This window comes from Physeter macrocephalus, chromosome 21 (assembly GCF_002837175.3).
Source record: "Physeter macrocephalus isolate SW-GA chromosome 21, ASM283717v5, whole genome shotgun sequence".
Classification (NCBI taxonomy): Eukaryota; Metazoa; Chordata; class Mammalia; order Artiodactyla; family Physeteridae; genus Physeter; species Physeter macrocephalus.
In genome coordinates this window covers 4,295,340-4,320,412 of record NC_041234.1, presented here as the reverse complement: position 1 = coordinate 4,320,412, position 25,073 = coordinate 4,295,340, and the positions used below count along the sequence as shown (strand labels likewise).

Genomic DNA, 25,073 nt, shown 5'->3' with positions numbered 1-25,073 from the left:
ATATTTTTGTAGAACAAAAAGATTATGTTCAAAGTGTCGTTTTATTTTCAGCAGTCATATACGTGTGAGCTACAATTTTGAGTACTTTATAAACACTTAAATTATGTGTAAATGAAAATTTAATTTCATAACAGTTTGTACAAATTAAGCCTTTGGGAAAGTATCCCTAAGCTGGGGAAAGAGGAGGCAATAACAACTGAATGAAAAGATGGTCTCCAATTTCTGAATGGAAGAACTACATACAGTGGAGAAATATAATAAAGACAGTATCATGCTGCAGAGTATATTATACCCTTACTTTGTGTTTAGGATGTATTTTATTGTGTGTACAGGTGTTTTTGCTTGTATTTTATTGGGAATTTAGATTTACCCTTTGTTAGTTATTCATTATCAACTCTAGTAAGATGAAATTAAGGGCAGGGCTAGTTAGACCTAACTAGCCACATTGAAGTGGTATGCAACTGTAAAAGAAATCCTTCGTGTAGCTTGTGAAACTTTTATTCTACTGGTCTCCAGAGAACTCTTCAGTGTTGAAAAGTGATACACAGAGGATTAAACCTTCACATGGCTTCAGAAAATAAGCACATCTTTTTTTTTTTTAATAAGCACATCTTTGATCCCATGCTTAGTATAATTCCCTTGCCTAAGTATGCAAACTCTGGAATAAAAATCTGAGGTACTATAAAACATTAAATCAAAAAACAGAAACTGAGAGTGGACAATTGCAGTTGGTGTTTCTTACTCTGTGGAGTCCCTGAACACTTAACTTAGGTGGAATGCATCTGAGACCATGGGCTGGTTTTTAGTACTCGTAAGGAACCAGCCTTGAAGAATTGACTTAGTGATCATCTTCGTCGGTATTCTAAACCTCCTAAGATATTTAGGCTTCTGTACATAAAAGTGTTTTGGTAAATTTGTGGTATATGTAGATCTTTCCTCCACATTGTTTTACCAAGAATGTTTTGACTCTGCATCTGTGCTACAGTTCATGGTAGGGGTGGTGCAACTCAAACATTAGTTTTTCTACTTAACCTCCTCTAACAATATGGTTTGTCTAAAGATTCTTACTGACCCCAATTCACGTGTTTGCAGGTGACATTTTTTTTTCTTGCCTCGGTAGTAACAGCCCAATCTAGTGCTGTTGTACCCTAGAAAATCTCAAATCATAATGATTAAAATATTTGGGGTAAACTTGTAGTTCATATGCAACACTACTTGGAGGAATTATTTTACTAACTTGTCTTTAATGTGGAAATTAGTTTCATTGATTTGATTATATTTCAAATGAGGAATGGAAGTGGTCCTCAGGAAAAAAAACCTTTTTTGTTGTTATACTGTTTGAGTCCTATAATACAATGCTATAAAGTATGCCCTGAAAGAAAATAAAGTCTTTGAAATCCAAGAATAATGATTCTTACTGCTAAGAGACTGTAATAGTTATTACTAATGAGTTTGATAGGCATGCATTTTTCATGCAGTGTTTATTCCACCTCCAATTAGAGTATATAAATAAGTTGTATTACTAAGGTGGCTAAATAACCAAACCAGGTGTTTGTGTAAAAAAAAGACTTGCCAAGATTTAATTGTTTGACTGTTGAATCTTTCTTGAAAATCCAGCCTTTCAGAGACCACCTCTTAAGGAGCCTGTAAACTATGCATGATGAAAATTCTTGTATTCTATTAAGGAGTGGCCATTGGTTTACTCACCACATCTGTGGAATCATGGCTATAAATATAGTTGCTTACAGAACTCCTGGTGACTTGTAGTTTAACTTAATCTCATCTATCTTGTGTAAATATTTAATTATAGGACATTGCATAACATCTTGAATAGATACAAACTGCTGTCAGTATTGACTTCAGAGCAAGTGAGTAATCTAATAGGTAAAAGCATGTTTCAAATAAAATACTAGCTGGATTTATACTTCATTTGTATTGTGTACAGATTTAACAACATCCAGTATTAACTGTGGCTTGACAGTGAAATGAAAGTAAGTTCTTTATGTTACCTGTCATAAAGATTTAAAAGATTTGTATTGGTGTGAGATGTTTAGATCTCTGTCCTGCTTAGTAAGGGGAAGTTTCATTTATACAGCTTTTACGTACCACTTTGTGTTTTTTATTTACCTTCAGCTACCATCCTTGCTTTTTTCTTCCTGTTTTAGCAAAGAACAAAATCTGAATTAAGTCTTACTTTAAGTGTGATAAGACACTAGCCTCTCAGGTATGGAGTGAACTGAAGAATTCGGAGGGTGTGTTGGACTGTGTCTTCTCTTCCCTCCACAGCCGCCTAGTGCTTAGGAGGCACGTGGTAGAGAGTGAAGAACATGGGCTCTGGGGTCAGGCAGCCTGTGCCGCAGCCCCCGCTCTGCCCTTTACCTGCAGGTGACCACGGGCACCTTCTCCAGCTTGTCTGAGCTTCAGGCTCCTCACCTGTAAGATGGAGATGATGAGAAGAGTACCTGCAGAATCACAGAATTGTTAGGAGGATTAATAATGTGTGTTCGTATGTGTGGTCCACTTAGAGCAGTGTCCACCGCTATTCATTTGATATCCAGGACTGTGTAAGATAGAATATGCACGTCTCTTTTATTCTCTATTTACCATTTCTTTTACTTGCAGTCTTTGGTTCCTATAATGAAAGAAGTGTGTAGAATATATATTTGTATATTCATGTTGACACAATATTTAAAATAATTGCTACCACCCTCATTTAATTCAGCATAAGACTAACAGATGGAAGTCTCTAAATTGCTTAAAGAAAGGTATTTTGCAAAGTACCAACTTGCTCTATATTTCTTTAGAGAAAGCTTATAATTAGTAATATTGATAGCTCTGGTCATCTTTCATTCTTAAGTCTTTAATGAATCCTTTTACAATAGATTCATGACAGCTAATTGGTACTGATTTGGAGGTTTCCTTTCCCATCATTTGGAATTATGTAAAGAAATCAGATGCAAAGTATTGCAATTAGAAATAAAATATGAAATAACTTTCAACAGTGTATGCAGTTGATTCTTTTCAAACTTTATGACATTTTTAACTAAACTTTTATTCATGATCATTCTTTTCTGAAAATTTTGATGTATGAGGGAAATGTATACATAATCTGTTTTTTATTTTGGTGTTTTTGGTTGTTTGATTTGAATGAATCCGTTTGGTCAGACTCCAGATACAGGGTTGCATTTTCTGGACAAGTGAATTTGTTACAAACCTGTGCTGAAGACATTTTCTAATGGTAAATCAGTTGTCCAGAATGATCTCAAATTTCCAGAATTCCATTCACTGGACCTTATTTTATACTGTGCAAAGACGTAGGTGAAGTAGATATTTATCCTCTGGTCAACTTGCTCACTTTTTTTTTTTTTTTTTTTTTTTTTTAACTTGCTCACTTTTAAAAAGCCAGTCTTTTCTGTTCCAATCCAGGCTTTGTTCGGTTCACAACCTGATAATGGCAGATCAAAAAGTGGGGACAAAACCTGAGTAAAGTCTCATTGCTGATTTGATCCACTGGACTGTCAGGTATAGAATTAGTTGGATTTTTGCACATTTGATAAAGTTCAACGCATATTTATGCTTTTAAATATCTCTTGGAAATCTAAGAATAATCGGGATTTTCCTAACTTGATAGTTTATCTACCAAAAGCAAACATAGAAACTCACAATTTCTTTTAAAAAGCGAATTTTACTTAATGTCCCTGACAAGCAGTAAAATGATTAATCTTATTAAATCCAACCCTTGAGTGCACATCTTTTTAATAGTTCGTGTGACAAGGTTAAAACGTGCTCCATTAAACACATCTGCGTGCTGTGAAGTACCATAGTCGCCTCACGGAAAAACATTCGTGCAATTATTGAGTTGCAAACTGAACTGGCCATCGTTTTTCATGGAATACCATTTTTACTTGAAAGAACAACAGACAAACTGGTTATTCAAACTTGGGTTTGTGGTCAGGTTATTTTCTCAAAATAACCCTGTCACTTCAAGGAAAACAACTGACAGCATTTGTTGGAGGTGATAAGATTTCAGCTTTCAAGTGAAAAATTAAGAGTTTGGGGAAACTGATGTTGCCACCATTAGCTTGACGGCTTCGCAGTGAAGAGATCAGAGGTGGTAATAATGAATGTGACTTTTTAATACTGTAGAATGAAGTGTGTTGACATTTGGAAGATCGTAGCGGAGTCAAGCAGTATTTTCTAAATGATGAGTGGATTTTAACGTACTAGTATGAAAAGATCACTGATTCAGTATTAGATTCCACAATGCAACTAACTTTAAGAAGTTACCATTTGTCAGGATTGGGTATAGTGTCAGGAGCATACACGGTTTACCTGAAAAGCCATTAAAATAGTTCTCCCTTTTCCAACTACATAGTGGCCAGATTTTCTTTGTGTGTTTTAACCAAAACATTGTAACACACTGAATACAAAAGCAGATATGCAACTCAATTTTACTTTTGAAAAAAATAATTAATTAACTATTTATTTATTTGGCTGCCTCGGGTCTTAGTTGCAGCACGCGGGATCTTTGTTGCAGGATGCGGGCTTCTCTAGTTGCAGTGCGCGGGCTTAGTTGCCCCGCAGCATGTGGAATCTTAGTTCCCTGACTAGGGATCGAACCCGAGTCCCTTGCATTGTAAGGCGGATTCTTAACCACTGGACCACCAGGGAAGTCCCGAGACTCAATTTTCAATTAAGCCAGACAGTAAAGAGATTTGCAAAAATGTGAAACAATGCCAGTCTTCTCAAATTGGGAGGGGGTTGTTACTTTAAATTAAAAGTATGTTATTTAGGCTTACTGTTAAGGTAACAAATCTTTTAAAAAATGTCTAGCACATCAATACTCCCACAAGTGAACTTGTCATTTCAAGGAAAACTGAGTGTTTGTTGCAATATTACACATGCGCTTTCATGTAAAAATTGAGTTTTGGAAAACTAAACATTCACCACCATTAGCAGATTACAGAAGTTCTTTGGGAGTCTCAATTTTAGGTGTAAAATAGGAGTTGGTGAACTTTTACTAAAGGACCAGATAGTAAATATTTTAAGCTTTGTAGGCCATATGATCTCTGTTACAGCTCTTCAGTTCTGCCAGTGTTGCACAAAAGCCTGAGACAACACGTAAACAAATGAGTGTGGCTGTATTGCAGGAAAACTTCATTAACAGAAGTAGGTGGTGGGCTACATTTGGCCCACAGGCCTTAGATTACCAACACCTGCTGTAAAGGGGCTCTGAGGCAAAAAATTTGGGAATTGCTACGCTAGACTTAACAACTAGATGGTATAACAGATTTTAAGGTGTTCAGGGAATTCTCTGGGGATCCAGTGGTTAGGACTCCGTGTTTCCACTGTAGGGGGCACGGGTTCGAGGGAACAAAGATCCTGCATGCTGCGCGGTGAGGCTAAAAAAAAAAAAAAAATGTCGTTCAACTCTAATTAGATTTTTAGGAAGTTAGCCTAATGGCAAAAGCCCAGCAAACTAATGTCATTTTGTTAAACAGGTGGCTTAAATAGAAAGACACTGTTCATAGATGGTATGATGTCATAAAAATGCCAGTTCTGATTACTATTCCAACAGGATTTGAGGGGGATAGAAAAATTGATTCTAGAACAAGTTCATATGGAAATTATGAATTTCTAAGGCAATTTTAAAAGCAGAGCAAAGAACTCTTCATCAGATACTGTCACACCATAATCCATAGTAATAAATAATAGATGCAGTAACAGACAAAAAGATCAGAATAAAGTGCTCAGAATCAAGCCCATGTACATATGGGATCTGATATATCATAAAAGTGGTTTCAAAATCACTGGGGAAAGGACAGAGTACTTAAAAGTTGGTGCTGGACAAACCTACATTTTACAGAGAAAAGTAAGTATGGGTCTCTGTCACACCATATACAGAAAATAAATTGCTTTAAAGGTAAATCTGTAAACTAATGAGGAAAATGTAGACTATATTGTGAGTAGGGAAGTATATAATTAAGACCTATGGCCCTCGTTAATTCCTTCTTCTAACTGCAAGTTTGAGTTGATCTCTTTCCCCCTTGAGGTTCATCTCCACTGGAGTTGAGGGACTACAATAAACATCCTACAATTTGACCTTTTACATCTGTATCCAGAACAAAACCAAGACCTCTTAAAGCACAAACCATAAGCATAAGGTGAAAATTGATAGGTTTTATTTTATTTTGTAACCATGGGAAAGATTGAATCAAGAACTATCAATGGATGTTAAACCTTAGGAAGAAGTTTTGGCAAGGAGCAGAATATTTGCTTGGCCTTAAAGTGGCTCCCCACAGATTGCCGATTAGTTGCAAGAGAAAAATAGTACCTCTATACTGGAGAAACTGGCAGCCAATTAGGTAAAATTTTTGTATCCATGTTATATTTACTGAAGTTGATAACTAGTGTGGGTGTGTAAGACAATATCCTTAGGGGGCTTCCCTGGTGGCTCAGTGGTTAAGAATCCACCTGTCAATGCAGGGGACATGGGTTCGAGCCCTGGTCCTGGAAGATCCCACATGCTGCGGAGCAACTAAGCCCGTGCGCCACAACTACTGAGCCTGCGCTCTAGGGCCCGTGCACCACAACTACTGAAGCCCGTGCGCCTAGAGCCCGTGCTCCGCAACAAGAGAAGGCACCCCAATGAGAAGCCCGAGCACCGCAACGAAGAGTAGCCCCTGCTTGCCGCAACTGGAGAAAGCTCGCGCGCAGCAACGAAGACCCAACGCAGCCAAAAATAAATTTTAAACGACAATATCCTTAGGAAATACACCCTGAAGTATTTAAGGGGAAAGGGCCGTGTATATGTATGCAACTTGCTAGCAAAACAACCAAGGATAAAAAAAAAAAAGAGATATAGCTAGGATTACAAATGATAAATGGGGTAAAATGTTAATGATAGGTGAGTTTGAGTAAAGGGCGTGTGACTGTTCTTTGTAAATTCTTATTTGTGCAACTTTTCTGTAAGTTTGTGGTTATTTCCGTGTAAGAAGCTTTTCTAAATGGATTGATTTTGGCATAAAAATTAACGTTTTGCTGATCTTAGAAAAGATTAGTTGACGAGCGTGAAATATTTAAGCCCACAAGGATTATCTAGAATACAAAAAACCTGGAAATCAACAAGAGAAAGACAAGTAGCCCGATAGAAAGACAAGGATTGAACAGGTAATTTACAGAAGAGCAAACCAGAATAAATGGTTAATCTCTTTCTTTCTTTTGATGTGGACCATTTTTAAAGTCTTTACTGAATTTGTTACAGTATTGCTTCTGTTTTATGTTTTTGGTTTTTTGGCCTCCAGGCATGTGGGATCTTAGCTCGCACAGCCCCTGCATTGGAAGGCAAAGTCCCGGGACCATGACTGCCAGGGAAGTCCCAGTTAATCTATTTCTGATAGATTTGTATACAGTTGCAATGGATACATGTTGAAAACAATTCCAAGCAAGGAAAACAGAATGATAGCTGGTGTGCCTTATCATTTATATAAATTTAAACCACGCATATCTTCACTATATGTTTGAAAGTAGAACTGCAAAAATATATTAAACAGGAGGTGTGTATGACTGAAGAGAGCAATGCGAGTGGGAATAGAAAATAAACAGAAAAAATAGAATCCAAAGAGAAAAAAATAGAATCAAACTAGACAGGGGTGTTCTGACAAGTCAGCAAGCCTTGAGCTCAGGAGGTGGATGAGTTATAAGCTCGTACCCAAGGTGTGTAAGACTAAAAGAAGAAAAAAAGAAAAAGTGAAAACAGCTCCCAAGCCCTAATTAACTTGTCTCAATCTTATTGAGTTGGAAGCAGTTTTCATTACAAACAAGGGGCCAGCCCCAACTTGCCCGCTTTTCTGCTCATTTGTGTCTAAACTCGCCTTCTGGCTTTCTCACCATAGCTGCGCCCTACTCCTTCCTAGCACACCTTTGGGAGTGTCATGAACACGTTCATCACATTTTTGTGCCGACAAAGGTACTCTTCCCAAGCTTTTCACTAAGAATCTGGTTGTGGGTTACTGAGGGTTTCAACTTGTTGGGTTTTTTTTTATTGTATAATTTACACACCATAAAGTTCACCCGTTTAAAATGTACGGTGGCTTTTAGTGTACTTATAGAGTCAACCATCACTATAATGTAATTCTAGAATGTTATCATCACCCTCCCAAAAGAAACCTTGTACCCTGATTCAGCTCTATTTGGCTTTTTAACCTTTAACCTTATCATCACCCTCCCAAAAGAAACCTTGTACCCTGATTCAGCTCTAGTCGGCTTTTTAATCTTGCATTTCTTTCTCCCCCAGGGGTGGAAGTTAAAACCCGGGGGCTGGTCACTGCCCAGCAGAGAACCGTGCAGCCTGGGGCTCCCCTGGGGTGGGTTATCACTCGGCAGGCTATATCTGGGTAAACACCTGGAGGCTTGAGCTGGCTCTGCGTAGATGTCTTTTTCAATATGTATATTTTTGAAAAGAAGTTAAATGCTTCTGGCAGGGGTAAAAGGACATCCAGGGGAAACACACCTCCACAGGCCCCCACACCCTGTCCAGACGCCTACTCCCAAGGCTACACGTTCAGTGCATTCTCATTTGTCTTCCAAGAGATGTTCTCGCAGAGATTTCTCTAGTGCATTGTTTGCACACCAGGAAGGAAGAAGCCATTGAGTAGCGCTCGGGTGGAATCGGCCTGGGAGTGGGGGCATGGTTGGAAGGCCGACTGCGTGCCCCTCCTCTTCCTTGAAGGTCCACCAGTCTGGCTTCCTGGAGCCCGTCGCTGCGGTGAGGGAAGACCTAGCGCCTGCCACCCGTGCACCTCTGTGCTTGGAGGGAGGCATCTGCACACGTGGCACTGGCCCAAGCGGCGCCTGCCCGAGGCCCTAATAGGACCTGTTTCCAGAGCTGCAGCTCTACGTATGTGGATGCCTAGTGTGTGTGAACTTCTGCGAGCCGTGTGAGAACATGTGCGTGCTGGGTGGGCAGGTGTGTACACATGGTGTGTGCGCGCTGTGTTCACACTGCGTGAGGATGTGTGTGCACCCTGTGTGAGAAACTACATCCCATGTATATAATGCTGAGTGTATGCACTGTGTGGGGACGTGTGATTACACCGGTGTGTGCACGCAGTGTGTGCATGCTGCGTGTTAGCATGGTATGAGGAACCGTGTGCATGCCGTGTGTGCGTGCGCGCTGTGAGGACTGGTGTGCACATCGAACGTGCACGCGGTGTGTGGGAGCGCTGTGAGAACTAGTGCTAACATTGCACGTGCACGCCGTGTACTCGTGCTGTCTGAGGGCTGGTGTGCATATTGCCAAGTGCACGAGGTAGGCGCCTGCTGCTTGAGAACCCGTGTGCACCTCGCGTGTGCACGCGGTGCTCGTGCGCGGCTTGAGAACCGGTGCGCACATCGCACGTGCACGCCGTGGGGGGGACGCGTGCGCGTGCGGACGCGCGCGGGTCCGATACGGCGCGGCGGCAGGGGCAGTGCGCCTGTGCGGCCCCGGCATCCCGATGGAGCACGGCGTCGACTGCGGGGCGGCAGCCGGGACGGAGGGGGCTACGCGGGCCGCCCCGCTCCCCGGGAAGATGGCCGAACCGGGCGCGGTGCGGACCTCGCCGCCCAACCACCGGCCTTCAGGTAGGGCTCCCGGGATGCGGCGGGTTCGTGGGAGCCTCAGGCCCCCGGGCGGGGCGGGGCGGGCCGCAAGAGGCCGAGGTTCTGGAGCGCGAGGCCGTGGGGGGCGGGGCGCGGAACTGAGCTAATGTCCTTTCCTCGGCCCGGGGTCGCCTGAGCGCGGGATCCCGGAGCCGGCGCCCCTCACGGTGCCGGTGGCAGGGTACCCTCTCGAGTGGCCTGAGTGAGTGGGTGGGATTGGGGGTGGCTTAGGGTGGGTGGCAGGTGTGTTTGGGGTGCGGGAACCGGGACCACGCTTGATGCCCCAAGGGCCCGAGGGGCTGGCCCCGCATCGCGGAGCAGCAGGCATGGGGGGCACTGGGGCCGACCGAGCGGGCGCGGGGGGTGGCCGGGGCCTGCGCGCCTGCCCAATCTGCGTCTCGGGCGTCGCGCGCGAGGGGCAGCCCAGCTTCGTGCTTCGCGGCGTCCCCCGGGGGCAGAACCGGCGCGTCACCCACTGGCAGGGGTGGCCAGCTGCGAGTCCCGGGCCGGGTTCCCCTGCCGCCCGCTTGCGCTCCCGGCGGCCGCGGGTGCGCTGCCCAGGGGTCTGGCGGGGTCGCGGCTGCCTCGCGTGGCAGCGCGGCGGATGATTCCCCCGGCCCTAGAGGCTGCAGCTGCTGGGAGCTAAGGAGGGACGGTCCCCGGATTGGCTGCCTGGAAACGAGCGAAGCAGGGAGAGGTTTTGAGGACATTTGGCAGAATTTTAGATAAGCTGGTCTCGCATCTTCTAACGTTCTGTAAAGTGGTTGCAGGTAGCGCGGGTGTGTAAGCAACTTGGAAACCGATTTCATGTTTTTCCTGGCAACACCTTTTTTTTTTTCTTTTTTTTTTTAAGTTAGTGTGAGCTATTTTTAAGGCGTGTTTTACCGCAGTATAACGTGCATCCCACAAAAGCGCACAGATCTTAAGTATAGGATTTGGAGAATTATCGCATAGTGAAGATCTGCGTGCTTTATGTAAGGTGTACCAAGGAAGGGAAGGAAATCAAGGGCAGTGTTCTTTAATCACTTAAAACATGGTTTTCATGGGGGAGGGGTATGTTCTGATTGGGCCTTCATTTGCATCATTTCGAGAAGGAGGAGGTGGCTTAAATCTTTCCCAGTTTGCGTTTTTCATCACGCATTTGTTTTGAAGGCAGAATTTAACAAATATCACAGGATAGTGATATAAATACTAAAAAGATGTACTTCTGTTTTCGTCCTTTTTGTTTGGGAAACTCGGCTGCATGTGCTAGGGAGAAACCCAAAACCCACCCATCCATCAGAACCAGCCTTGGGGGAGGGGGACCTAGTAGAATATAAAACATTGGAAAAGGGAGGTTGTTAAAGTTCACATTTTTATGTGGTCGAGAGTTTAAACAATTAGGTCGTTTCGATGTTTTAGAGGCACGGTGGAGCTGTATGGTTGAGCCTGAAATATCTGTGATATTTTAATTTATTTGAAGGCACTTAATAAGGGGACATCCTTATTAAGTTCTAGTTGGAAACTTTATTGTAGAAAAATAGCTTAAAGCTCTTTTCCTTCATTTGAAATTAGAAATATGGAAAGACATGTTGTGTGCAGGTTTAAAATATTTCAGGGAGTTCCCTGGTGGTCCAGTGGTTAAGACTCCGTGCTTCCACTGTAGGGGGCATGGGTTCAATCCCTGGTCCGGGAACTAAGATTCCACAAACCACGCGATGGGGTCAAAATATATATATATATATATTTCATAAACTTCTATGTGCATAAGGGTTGATGTGGAAAAATTGGAGTGTTCAATTTAGGTGCCAGGTAGTACCATGGTTTGTTCTTTCAAAGCGGGTTTTGTGAGGCTAGGTACTTAGAAAAATAATGTCATCCTCAGAGAAGTCTTGATTATTGAGTTTTTTAAATATTTATTTATTTATTTATTTATTTATTTATTTACTTTTGTCTGCGTTGGGTCTTCGTTGCTGCGCGCGGGCTTTCTCTAGTTGTGGAGAGCGGGGGCTACTCTTTGTTGAGGTGCGCGGGCTTCCCATTGCAGTGGCTTCTCTTGTTGCAGAGCGCCGGCTCTATCTAGGCGCACAGGCTTCAGTGGTTGTGGCTCGTGGGCTCTAGAGCGCAGGCTCAGTAGTTGTGGCGCACGGGCTTAGTTGCTCCGCGGCCTGTGGGATCTTCCCGGACCAGGGCTCGAACCTGTGTCCCCTGCATCGGCAGGCGGATTCTTAACCTCTGCGCCACCAGGGAAGCCCTTTGAGGTTTTATTATAATACACCTTGGTACTGATTACTCTTGGCTGCCCAAGGCCTTATCATTTGGGACCCATTCTTGATGAGAGTGAACCTGCATTTCTTGAGAGTCAACCATTGATCCTAAGCTTGTGCTGAGTGCTGTGAGGGGCAGAAAAGACAAAGAGGCCTGAGATGTTTAGGCTCTCGGACAATTTCACGGCAGCACAGCTGGGCGATATGGGCCGGCAAGTGGTTTTCCTGGGAGCTGTTGTAGAAGGTCGCAGGGGAATACCTCTCTGGTTGTTTCCTCTAGCAACAGGTTCTTCCAATACTGAAATCCTGTGCATTTTTCCCCATTACCCACCAGTGATGCTTTCTTTCTTTCCTTTAAATTACTCCCAGGAGAGAAATTACCAGATGTGCTGTTCTCTTTAGTGCTTGTGTTATATCACAGTATAAGGAATGAGGAGCAAGCAGAGTCACCAGATCACCGCTGTCAGACTGCCTCGGTGTTACACAGGTCCTGGGCGCCGCTCAGTCTGAAATGCCCCCTTCTCCCCTTTTCCCTTCGGGCATTCACTTCCTCTAGGCTTCTCTCAGCCTGAATTAAGGAACTCGTCTTGCCTGTGCCTGCAGCACCTGCAGGAAAGCACTCTTCTTATTCTGCCCGTGTGACGACATTAACCTTCCAGTTCCTCTCGGCAGATGTTCATTGGGTGCCCACTGTGAGCAGGGCCCTGTGCTGGTGGCTCCTGCTGTCATTGGAGCTCGGGCGATCGAGATCCACACTGCCTGGGTGTGAATGCCGCCTCTCCCCTTCCTGATGTCTCACCTCGGGGAGACATCGCTGAGCTTTAGTTTTCTCACCTTTAAAATGGGCTTAAGAACACCGTGGGGGGGCGGGACAGAAACACTGCCTTGAAGAGGAAGGAATTGATATCTGTAAAGCAGTGCTTGACACACAGTAAACGCTGAAGCTGGTTAGCCATTGTCCCTTCTGTTAGATGATTGGCTTGAGGGCAAGGCCTGGTGCAGAGGGTGACTGGGTGGTCATCCTACTCCTCCGCAGAGTTTTTGCACAGAGTAGGTGTGCAACTGATGTTTGACAATTGCATTATGCTGGGAGCAGATCCCCTGGGTTGAGTAAATACTCGTGAGTTGGATTAAAGAAGCGTGTCGGTGGAGGAGTTTGAGATAGTGGAATTACAAAGCATGTTTCCTGAGGCTTGTTGAACTTTCCAGTGCTTTCTGCAGGTAAATACTGTTTACTGAGTTCAATCCATTTGCCCATGGTTCCCTGGTAAGGAGGGAATTGCTTTGAGGTGAGACGAGGTTCCCTGCTGTCCTTCCATCTGCCTGTCTTCCAACCCCCGTCCTGGATCAGAAGAATGGAGGGGTGCAGACCGGAAGTTCAGGAGAGCCTCTCCCCAGGGGCCACAGTAGGGAAAAGGAAAGGCTGAGAGTAGGGCCCCAAGAAATCAGAGTTCTTCATCCTTTCTCAAAGTTGCATTTAAAACCATTCTTTTTTTTTTTTTTTTTTTTTTTTTGTGCTGCACTGCACGGCTTGTGGGATCTTAGTTCCCCGACCAGGGACTGAACCCGGGCCCTCAGCAATGAAAGCGCGGAGTCCTAACCACTGGACCGCCAGGGAACTCCCTAAAACCATTACTGACCACTCTCATCCTAAAGCTGTTTGGACCAAGAGGAGCAAATTGAGCTTGTGTGTGTGTCCTAACATTGCAAGTCCCTTCGGCAGTGAGAAGGGCCAAGGTCAGGAGAGAAAGAAACAAAGTTGTATTTGGTCTGGGGCTTCTGGCTTTGTGGAATTATGGCACTGAAGGACTCTGACTTGGCAGGACCTTCAGGGCAAATTCCTGGAAGTCTGACCATCAACTGTTTCTTTTCTGATGTACTGACCCTAGTGACCCAACTGGTCAAAGTCTGTCAATTCTATCTCTATCCCTTCTCCCTCTCCACAATTAAAGGATGTTTTCCTCTCATTCAGATGCCCCATCTTCTGCCATCGTTCACTTTTTGAAAGAACATCTTGCCTTCTGCAGTAGTTATACTGATTGACTTATAACACAGTAGGATTTGCAGGGTTGATTTGGGCAGACGAGAGATGTCGTTTTCTGGGGGATGCTGGTCAGTAGTCTAGTGGGCTTTGTTGGGAGGGTTTAACAAGGTAGAACTCGTAATGGCTCAGCAGAGTAAGTGCTCACAGGGCAGGTAGTATGATGACGCTTATGATGGTATTGCCCGGTTTCGGGGGGTGGGGGAGGGACGGTAGGCATGCTGAGCTGACTCTGGCAGCAGTTTGATAATTTGAAAACTTTCCATGGCCCTGCCCTCTAGCCTCTTTTGAACGAATTACACCAGAAGAAGGAAGAGGCAGTGGTCCAGGGTGGCTGCCCTTGGGGCGCCGTGGCCCAGGAGGGATTGCTCACCGCCCAGCTCATGGCTGAGGTGACCACCTCCCAATGAGGAGCCTGCCGGCTCAGCACCTGAGGCTCCGGGGCAGGCTGGGCCTCGGGTTCCCCTTCATCCGCCTCTGAGGTCTGTCTGAATGTAGGCCTTGGTCTGCTTCTCTCTTGGGAAGCGGTAGCTTTCCTCTTGCCTAAGAAGTTTTCCTCTTTTTAAGAACCTTGTCATGAGTGGAGTTCAGGGTGTGATTTAAGCAAAAGGAAAACAGGTATGAGTGAGGCGCACCCCTACAAAGTGTTTGAGGGAACAGCAGTCACGCCAAGTGCCCATGATCCGTTGGAACGGCAGCGTCTGTCCCCAGGGTACATAGCTCCTGGCTGGCTCTGGGTTCATTCACTGTCTGAAAATAACCGCTTTTCCCCTCCATGCCAAATAAGCTGCCGACTTATAGCCCCCAGACAACCCTATGGAACGTTTCTTGCTCCTTTGCCATCTCGGCCTCTTCATTTTTACCCTCCCCTTGCCTATTTATGTAATAATAGCTTTATTGAGACAACATTCACATACCATACATTTCACCCATTTAAAATGCCCAATTCAGTGGTTGTCAGTATATTCACAGAATTGTACAGCTATCACCACAATCAGTTTTAGAACATTTTCGTCACCCCGCAGAGAAACCCCATAACCATTAGCTGTCATTCCCCATTCCCCCTCACCCGTCATCCACTCCCCGGGTCCTGGCAGCCACCCATCTACACTGTCTCCATGGAGACCTCTAGGCTTCAGCCCTTGATGTGCGCGCATATTGTGGTTGCCGGGAAGTTCTCGGGTGGCTCTCCATGCATCAGGGATTTAGAAGCCGTCGATCTGCACGCTGCGTCCTTCAGTCCCAGTACTTGCTTTCACCGCAAAGCCTTGTCTTTTCACCTCCTGGCCATTCCTCTGCTCAGGGCCTGCAGGGCACTGAGAAGCTGAATGGAACCTCCCAAGTAGTCTGCAGTCGTACATTGCCCATGTGTTCATTTTAGCTCCTCAAATAGTCACAGCTGCTAATTGTTGAGCACTTATGTCCCAAGCACCATTATAAGCACTTGTCATACGTTATTTACTTTATTCCTCATAGCCATCCTTTATACTGTTTTTATTCTCATTTTAGAGATCTGTAATTTTCTATTCCTGTGTAGCAAAACACTCCAAACTTACTATTTCTCACCATTCAGGGGGTTGGTTGGACTCAGTTGAGTGGTTCTCCTGCTGCGTGTGCTGTCAGCTGGGGTTGAAATGTTCAAGTGGGGTTGAAATGTTCAAGATGGCCTCTCATGGTCCGGGTGTCTCAAATTACACAAGGAGTCTGTCCTGGCCTTCCTCACAGTGTGGCAGCTGTTCCTCAAGAGCCAGGAAGTACAAGTTGCCAGTTCTCTTATGGCCCAGACTTGGAAGTCCCAGAATGTCCCTTCTGCTGCATTTGGTGGTCAAAGCAAGTCACAAAGCCAGCCCAGATTCAAGGGGAGGGGAAATAGACTCCACCTCTCGAGGTGAGGCATGGTAAGCGCCTACTGGGAGAGGAGGAATCTCCCTTTTTGGAGATTCTCTACTGTAACAGGTAAGTACATTGACCTTAAGAGAAGTCAAGTAAGGGAATTCCCTGACTCAGCCGTTTCACTGCCAGGGCCCAGGTTCGATCCCTGGTCAGGAAACTAAGATCCTGCATGCCGTGTGGCACGGCAAAAAAAAAAAAAAAAAAAGAGAGAGAGAGAGAGGTTCAATAAGTTGGTCAAGGTCACACAGTAAGTGGCAAGCCAGGACTCACACCCAAACACTCAGTGTTTGACTCTAGAGTTAAGTATTTTTAATCTCCATGCCTCTGTGCCATTCCAGATAGATTATAACAAATTCCTTTTGCACATGGGTCATGCCTCCTGCATTTTTTGTACCCCTCTCAAGATCTAGCTCAGTACTATTGATACACATTTTATAAGGATTTTGTGTGCCTTTTTTTTTATAGTACACAGTTGTTTTTCTCTACAGAGGTGATGAGGACCTTCATTTCTTAGAATTACAGCAAAAGTTTTATCAACAAAAATGCTTAGAGGAAGAGAAGTTTCATTTAACAGAATTTCTTGTTTGCCAGGAATTAAGCCCCCATCCCCTCTGTGCCAGCCTTTATGTTGGGGTCTGGAAGATCTCCTTAGTATGCTTTCCTGTCTTAGAGCACTGCATTGGCTGTGACTGAGGACTGCGGCTCTTTGGTCATCACTCTGGAAGGCCCATGGAAGATTCTCTTATACTCTAGCCCAGTGTGTCTCTAACTCTTAACTACAATTTACAGTACTTACTAGAAACAAAATATAAAGCACATGTAAAATACAGGTCCCAATTTTAAAATATCAGATTAGGTACCAGATTCCAAGATATCAATGGGTATCACGTTAGTTTGTCAAATTGCTATGAATGTTTCTAAATACGTGCTCTCAATTTATGTCCTTATTGTGGACGATAATGAACAATAAGGAGGCTGGCATCTGTCCACAGGCCACACTCTGAGTAGCTCTGTCCTGGGCCAGCATTTCCCAAAGGGTGTGGTACACAAGAGGGTTTAGGTTACACGTGGACAAACTTATCTTCTCAATTTTAGATTAATGGTCCTGTGGATTCTTTAATTGCGTTGTAAAAATACAACTAATACATCACACTGTAATTTCATGAATATTTTCAAACTGTAATTTCATGAATATTTTCAGAATGAGTAAAACTGAAAAAAAATTCAATTTAAAGAAAACTACTAAATAATGGTATAGGTTGGTGCTGGCTAATACCAATAGAATGCTAGTCACATATGTACTCCTAAATTTTCTAATAACTGCATTGAAAAAGCAAAAAGAAACAGGAAATTAATATAATAATACAATTTATTTATCTCAGTGTATCTAAAATATTGTCATTTCAACATGTAATCAGTGTAAAGAATTACTAATGAGATATCTGACATTCTATTCTTTGCACCAAGTCTTCCAAAACCAGTGGAAGACTTTACACTTCAGCACATCTCTACGTGGACTAGTCACAGTTCAGCTGCCCAGTAGCCAACTGTGGCTAATGGCTCGCATATTGGACGCGGTGATCTAGAACATTTTCCTCATGGCAGAAAGTTCTGCTGGGCACATAGGGCACCATGGTATTGAGTGTGGTATGAAGAACAGGATGTATGCTGCGGTATTCAGTCTATCTTAGATCTCTTGTGTGGAAATCAAAAGATGCTTTGATAAAACGGTCTCCCCTACAATAAGGCAAAACCGCCCTGGACCCTCAGGCTCTCGAGGAGAGAAGCTGCTTTTGCTTTCCCCAGGGTGGGCAAGTGCCGAGGCCCTGGCACGGATTGTCTCGGGGACCTGGCAGGCTGTGGAAAGGGAGTGGGCTTGGCTTTGCGGTAAATGTTGGGCTGTTACGGAGGGAAAGCATGGTATGATACTGATGGAACAGTGGGAGGAGAGCGGTGTTAGCCAGCGCAGGCTCCCCCGGGTTCAGTGTCGGGTCCGGTGGGGAACCCCGTCTGCGGGGTGGGGTCTGCTGGGCTGGGTCGGGATGGGATCTGTGAGGGCAGATCTGGTCATCCCCCCCAGGGCTAGTGTTGTGCTTTCCTAGTTCCTGTTCACAGAAGCTACACTCTGATTATGATCAACAAGTTCTGGTTGGCTGACAGGACAGACCCCCTAACTCTGGAGACCACACAATTGGACAGTTCCAGTGACTTCAGGGTCTGGTCCTGCCTCCCACAACCTAGGTTTGATGATGTGGCAGAGCTGGCACTGGCTATAGGGGGACTTACTGGGCAGGGCCGCTTAACCCGAATTCGCTTTCAGGGCCTGAAGGACAAGCCCCTGCCCAGACCAAGTTGTCCCTCTCCTGAGCAGTTGGTCTGTCTTTGCCTTTGACACCGAGTCTTTAAGAGTTAATGGTTGGTGGGGCTTCCCTGGTGGCGCAGCGTTTAAGAATCCTCCTGCCAGTGCAGGGGACACGGGTTCGAGCCCTGGTCCGGGAGGATCCCACATGCCGCGGAGCAACTAAGCACGTGTGCCACAACTACTGAGCCTGCGCTCTAGAGCCCACGAGCCACAACTACTGAGCCTGCGCTCTAGAGCTCGCAAGCCACAACTACTGAAGCCCGCGCACCTAGAGCCCGTGCTCCGCAACAAGAGGAGCCACCGCAAGGAGAAGCCCGCACACCGCAACGAAGAGTAGCCTACGCTGGCCGCAACTAGAGAAAGCCCGCATGCAGCAACGAAGACCCAATGCAGCCAAAAATAAAAATAAATAAATTTTTTAAAAAATTAAAGAAAAAAAAGAGTTAACTGTTGGTTTAGCAGGTCAACCAGTGTGCAACCCCAATTGCTATGGTAGAGCTATTGGATTAACTTCCTTCTTAGCTCCATTTTTCTATCCCACTCTTTCTCTTTCTCTCACACTTTTCATATTCATTTCTGCTGTTTTTTTTGTTTGTTTGTTTGTTTTTGCGGGGCGCGGGGCTCTCACTGTTGTGGCCTCTCCCGCCGCGGAGCACAGGCTCCGGACGCGCAGGCTCAGCGGCCATGGCTCACGGGCCCAGCCGCCCCGCGGCATGTGGGATCCTCCCGGACCGGGGCACGAACCCGTGTCCCCTGCATCGGCAGGCGGACTCTCAACCACTGCGCCACCAGGGAAGCCCTCTGCTGTATTTTATATAAGCAAAAGGAGGGAGACAGGAGTGCATAAATGAATACCTGAAGTTAATAAATTTTCAAAACAACACCTTAATGTTTGCCCTTAACTTGAAATAACCATCTGAATCATAAACTGGGCAAAACAGGATTCTCCTGCTGTGCTTATTTTTAAAAAGACCCCACACCACACACACACACAAGATTCCCCTATGTTCTCCTCGCTTAGCACCTAGGCATGCTTTTTCAGCATTCCACTGACTAGAGAGGCAAACGTCCCTCTGCAAGGGGGCCGTCTCCTCTTAGGAGAGTTTCCTTTTCTCTACCTTATTAACTGTGTGTGTTCGGTTCTCTCTTTTTTTTTTTTTTTTTTTTTCACATTTAAAGGTTAATATTTTGAAAAGTTATCTGAAACCTGAAATACATTTTCATGAAGGGCAATAAATTCTTTTTTTTAACATCTTTATTGGAGTATAATTGCTTTACAATGGTATGTTAGTTTCTGCTTCATAACAATCAGTTATACATATACGTATATTCCCATATCTCCTCCCTCTTGTGTCTCCCTCCCACCCTCCCTATCCCACCCCTCTAGGTGGTCACAAAGCACCGAACTGATCTCCCTGTGCTATGCGGCAGCTTCCCACTAGCTGTCTATTTTGAGCACCAGTCAGGGGTGACAATTGGTGGTGAAATATTATGACAGCCTTCAGTGGAAGCTTTCCTTGCACGTGGGTAAATTTTCCCCCAGTGTAGATATGTGTTATGAACAAAATTTCATTCATTTTCATCAGGTAGGTAACCAATATTATTGAAGCAGATTTAGTTACGTCTTCAGACGAAAAGCCCTCTAAAAAATTACTGATTGTGGAGCTTCCCTGGTGGTGCAGTGGTTAAGAATCTGCCTGCCAATGCAGGGGACACGGGTTCGAGGTCTGGTCCGGGAAGATCCCACATGCCGCGGAGCAACTAAGCCCGTTCGCCACAATTATGGAGCCTGCGCTCTAGAGCCCGTGAGCCACAACTACTGAAGCCCGCGTGCCACAACTACTGAGCCTGTGCTCTAGAGCCCGCGAGCCACACTATTGAAGCCAACACGCCTAGAGCCCGTGCTCCGCAACAAGAGAGGCCACTGCAATGAGAAGCCTGCCCACCGCAACGAAGGGTAGCCCCCGCTCGCCGCAACTAGAGAGAGCCCGCGCGCAGCAACGAAGACCCAACGCAGCCAAAAATAAATAAATAAAATCTTTTTAAAAAAAGGTATAAGGAATGAAATTGCACTTAACTGCAGTTACAATAAGTAATTCTTTTTCTGACTGCAAAACATGTTCCTGCTCTCCTTTTTTCCCCTCCTCACCCACCTAAGTTTCCACTTCACTTGATTTTGTTTTTGTCAGTCACGAATTATTTCTAAAGAATAATTGCTTCTTATTAATGGTCCATTAATTTCTACATATCCCTAATCTTCTGGGGCGAAATTAACTCTTTTTATAGCAGAACAGTCAAGGGAGTGAAATGGACTGTTTCACTCTACCCTGTTCAGCTTTCATTTCTCTTCCTTGTCTTTTACTTTCTCTCTGTTTCGACTGAATGACCCAAGAAGACATGGTGCCTTTCTACTAAGGAATGTTGAGTGTCCTTTGTGGTGCATAATTTTATCTTTATTAGTTAAAAATTAAAAGGATTCTTACCCCCTTTTTTAAAGGTGTGTGAAGGTGACATGTAAAGGTGTGTGAAGGTGATTTCAGAATGAGTGCCTCTTATGATCAGGCCAATTCAAGCAGGAGATACTATACGCAGCGCTGTCCAATAGAACTTTCTGTTCTGTTCTACGTCTGTTCCAAATGGTAGCCGCTCGCACATGTGGCTGTTGAGCACTGAGGAACTGACTTTTTAATTGTATCTGATTTTAAATAATTTAAATAGCCACATGTGGTAGTGGCTCCTGAATTGGACTGTGCAGTTAACTAGATGTTCACTGACCTTGCCAGGTTAGATCAGAAATAAAGAGTGTGAGGTCTTCCCTGGTGGCGCAGTGAGTGGTTGAGAGTCCGCCTGCCGATGCAGGGGACACGGGTTCGAGCCCTGATCCAGGACGATCCCACATGCCACGGAGCAACTAAGCCCGTGCGCCACAACTGCTGAGTGGGTGAGAGCCCGCCTGCCGATGCAGGGGACACGGGTTCGAGCCCTGATCCAGGACGATCCCACATGCCACGGAGCAACTAAGCCCGTGCGCCACAACTGCTGAGCCTGTGCTCTAGAGCCCGCGAGCCGTACCTACTGAAGCCCATGAGCCACAACTACTGAAGCCCACACGCCTAGAGCCCGTGCTCCACAACAAGAGAAGCCACCGCAATGAGAAGCCCGCACACCGCTACAAAGAGTAGCCCCCGCTCGCCGCAACTAGAGAAAGCCTGCATGCAGCAGCGAAGACCCAATGCAGCCAAAAATAATAAATAAATAAAATGAATAAATTTATTTTAAAAAAAGAAAGAGGGCTTCCCTGGTGGCGCAGTGGTTGAGAGTCCGCCTGCCGATGCAGGGGACACGGGTTCGTGCCCCGGTCCGGGAGGATCCCACATGCCTCGGAGCGGCTGGGCCCGTGAGCCGTGGCCGCTGAGCCTGCGCGTCCGGAGCCTGTGCTCCGCAACGGGTGAGGCCACAACAGTGAGAGGCCCGCTTACCAAAAAAAAAAAAAAAAAAAAGAAAAAGAAAAAGGAAAAGAAATAAGTAGTGTGTTTCACGCTTCAAACAAGTTCCTTCATACCCATCTATTTTTTATTTTATTTTATTTTATTTTGGAGTATAGCTGGTTTACAGTGTTGTGTTAGTTTCAAGTGTACAGCAAAGTGAATAAGTTATACATATATCCATTCTTTTTCAGATTCTTTTCCCAAATAGGTTATTACGGAATATTGAGCAGAGTTCCCTGTGCTATAAGGTGGGTCCTTGTTGATTATCTGTTTTATATAGAGTAGTGTGTGTGTTTGTGTGTGTGTGTGTGTGTGTGTGTATGTGTTCATCCCAAGGTCCTCATTTATCCCATCTATTTTTGGTTTCTCCTCTACAAGCTCTGGTATTTGGTACTTGTCGTTCAGACCCTCTCAGATGTGCACAGGCCACCAAGAACAGAATTGGCACTTAGCTCCTGTGGTTCACATCAGGTCTGTAGGGCCGTGATAGAACCTAGTAGCCAAGACGTATCTCTGGCCCCTGGGGGCCCTGGGGTGCCCTCTCCGTCCCTGCCTCAGTTTTGGTTGCACAGCACGGCTGGAGGAGAAACCAGGTTGACTTATAAGGCATTATCAGATCATGAGATGAAACCATGAGCTATGCAGGATATGGATGGGCTGTGGGGAGAACTTTTACAGGGGGATGTTGGCAGGGACTGAGATCACAGGAGAAGCCTGTGGTGGAAGGTGAGGCTGGCGAGGGCACTGGGGAGCCATGAGCAGCACAGCTGAAGGAATCTTCTCCAGAACTGCTCAGTGAAGTAGATGAGCCTAAGCTCTCTCGTCCAGCTTGCTCCTCACACTGTGGCCTTGTGCTGGCCTGGGCGAAGAACTTGGCTGCTTGTGAGTGTACTGGCACCCTAGGCCATCTGACTAATGCTTTCCAACTCTGACGCGCTGTGGTCCTCCACTTCCAGCCCAGGAGGCAGGGGAAAGGGTAGTCTGGTCTTCTCCCCTCTGGTTAGCGGGATCACCAGCCACGTGGGCTTAACCAGCAGACTTACCAGCCTTCCCCTCTCCCACTCCCATTACAACCAAGGCAGGGGGCTCTGCCTCCATCTCTCACGGCCCTGTCCCCATTGCCAATGCCTGGGTCACACCCTGTCATCTAGGTCCCGACTCTTTATCACAAGAGCCTTAGGGATCTCTGTCCAGGTCACCCTCCCTGTCATGGATTCATCACATCGCAGTCTTGTTTGACCTCCTCTGACATCAGCCTAGCATAAGCACAGTCCAAACTGCTGCTGGGGTTTCCCAGGTTGGGTGTGTTGGGATGGGGCTCCCTCTTACCCCTCCAGCCCCCCTTCTCTGGCCAGTGATCACCCCCAGCTGGTAGTGTCTGGCACCCTCTGCATCTGCATGCACCTCGCCGCCCGTGCACGTGCTTTTCCCTCTGTCCAGAATTCCTTCCTGTCTGTGTCTACCATGTTCACCCTTCAGTACTTGGCTCACACCTCACCTCTTCCCTGAAGCCTTCCCTGACCACACACACTTTTGGTGGGTTTTTCTTTTCTCTTCCATTTCCATTACGGTGTTGATAACACGAATTCAGGTAAATCAAATCATGTGCAAATAAACTTGGGGTTGGCATTTGGAAACTAAAGTGCACAGATCTTAAACATACAGTCTGATGAATGTTGACATATATACCCATGTAACCAACACCCAGATCAAGAAACTAAATATTTCCAGTACCCAGAAGGCTCCCCTGTGCCTCCTTCCAGACAGTAACCCCTAAAGGTGACCATTGTTCTCACCTCTTTTCACTATAGATTAGTTTTGCTTGTTTTTGAGCTTTATAAAAATAGATTCTTGTAGTAGGTACATTTTTATTGTAGCAAAATATACATACCATAAAATTTACCATTTTAGCCATTTTTAACGTACAGTTCAGTGGCATTAAGTGCATTCATATTGTTGTACAATCATCACCACCATCCATCTCCAGAACTTTTTCTTCAAGTATATACTTTTTGTGTGTCTGTTCTTTTCCACTCAAAATTGTGTCTGTAAGATTCATCCATGATGTTGCAGACATCAGTGGTTCATTTCTTTTCTTTGTTAAAAAATTATTATTTATTTACTTATTTTGGCTATGCTGGGTCTTAGTTACAGCATGCATGTGGGATCTAGTTCCCCGACCAGGGATCAAACCCAGGCCCCATGCATTGGGAGTGTAGATTCTTAACCCACTGGACCACCAGGGAAGTCCCAGTGGTTCATTTCTTTTCATTTCTGAGTAGTATTACATTGTGTGACTATACATACTACAATTTGGTTTATCCATTCTCTTGCTAATAGACAATTGGGTTATTTCCAGTTTTCTATTCTTTTGACTAAAACTGCTATGAACATGCTTGCACACATCTCTTGGTGCCCACATACATGCATTTCTGTTGTGTGCATACCTAGGAGTTGAATTACTGGGTCAGAAGGTAGGCATATGTTCAGCTTTTGCATATAGTGCCGAACTGTTTTCCAAACAGTTGGAAGTAGTTCCCTATTGCTGTTATAACCAATTACTGCAAATTTAATGGCTTATAGCAACATGAATTCATTATCTTATAATTCTGGACATCAGAAGTGCTAAAGTGAAGGTGTCAGCAAAGCCTTACTGGAGGGTCTAAGGGAGAATCTGTTCCCTTGCCCTCTCCAGCTGCTAGAGGCTGCCCGCATCCCTTGAGTCGTGGCCCCTTCCTCCATCGCCAAGGCTAGCAGCATAGCATCTTCCAATCTTTTTCTCTCCAACTTCTGCTTCCATTGTCACATCTCCTCTCTCTCACTCTAGCTTTCCTACCTCCCTTGTGATTACATGGGGGCCACCTGGAAAATCCTGGGTAATCTCCCCATCTTAAGAGCCTTAACTTAATCACATCTGCAAAGGGCTTTTGGCCATAAAAGGTAACATTTTCACGGGTCCAGGGCTTAGAACGTGGACATCTCTGGGGGCCTGTTACTCTGCCTACCATTTTGTATTCCCACCAGGAAGGCATGAAAGTTCCATTTCTTCCACATCTTTGTCAGTACCCTGTTTTGTCAGTCTTTTTAATTGCAGTCATTCTGGAGGGGATATGGGGGGCACATGCACAGCTCCCACCCCCAGGCAGTGTGTCCTCCTCTGCTCTGATACAGATTTATTGCAACTTACCAGTATTATAAATATTTTTTTACATGCCTCTGTCTTGATCAAACTGTACACTTTTTCATGAGACAAGTCGTAGAGTAGCTGGTTCAATAAGTGCTCCTTGGATGGTAAGAAATGGCTGAGGGCAGGGCTTCCCTGGTGGCGCAGTGGTTAAGAATCCACCTGCCTCGGGCTTCCCTGGTGGTGCAGTGGTTGAGAGTCCGCCTGCCGATGCAGG

General features: G+C 45.2%; 1 protein-coding gene across 6 annotated transcripts in view; it reads left to right on the top strand.

Moving 5' to 3' along the window:
- Positions 1-421: 421 nt before the first annotated feature.
- MAP7D2 (MAP7 domain containing 2) overlaps positions 422-25,073 on the top strand; it is a 126,648-nt gene continuing 101,996 nt past the window's right edge. For 2 of the 6 annotated variants that reach the window (XM_028482465.2, XM_028482468.2), the window contains exon 1: positions 9,311-9,624. In XM_028482465.2, the coding sequence (XP_028338266.1) occupies positions 9,498-9,624 (127 nt within the window). In that variant the 5' untranslated portion in view covers positions 9,311-9,497. Of the gene's footprint in view, positions 1,992-3,426; positions 3,523-8,731; positions 8,900-9,306; positions 9,625-9,771; positions 9,845-25,073 lie in introns of those variants that run through there. The other 4 variants (XM_028482466.2, XM_028482462.2, XM_028482464.2 and 1 more) reach the window with 4 other exon arrangements.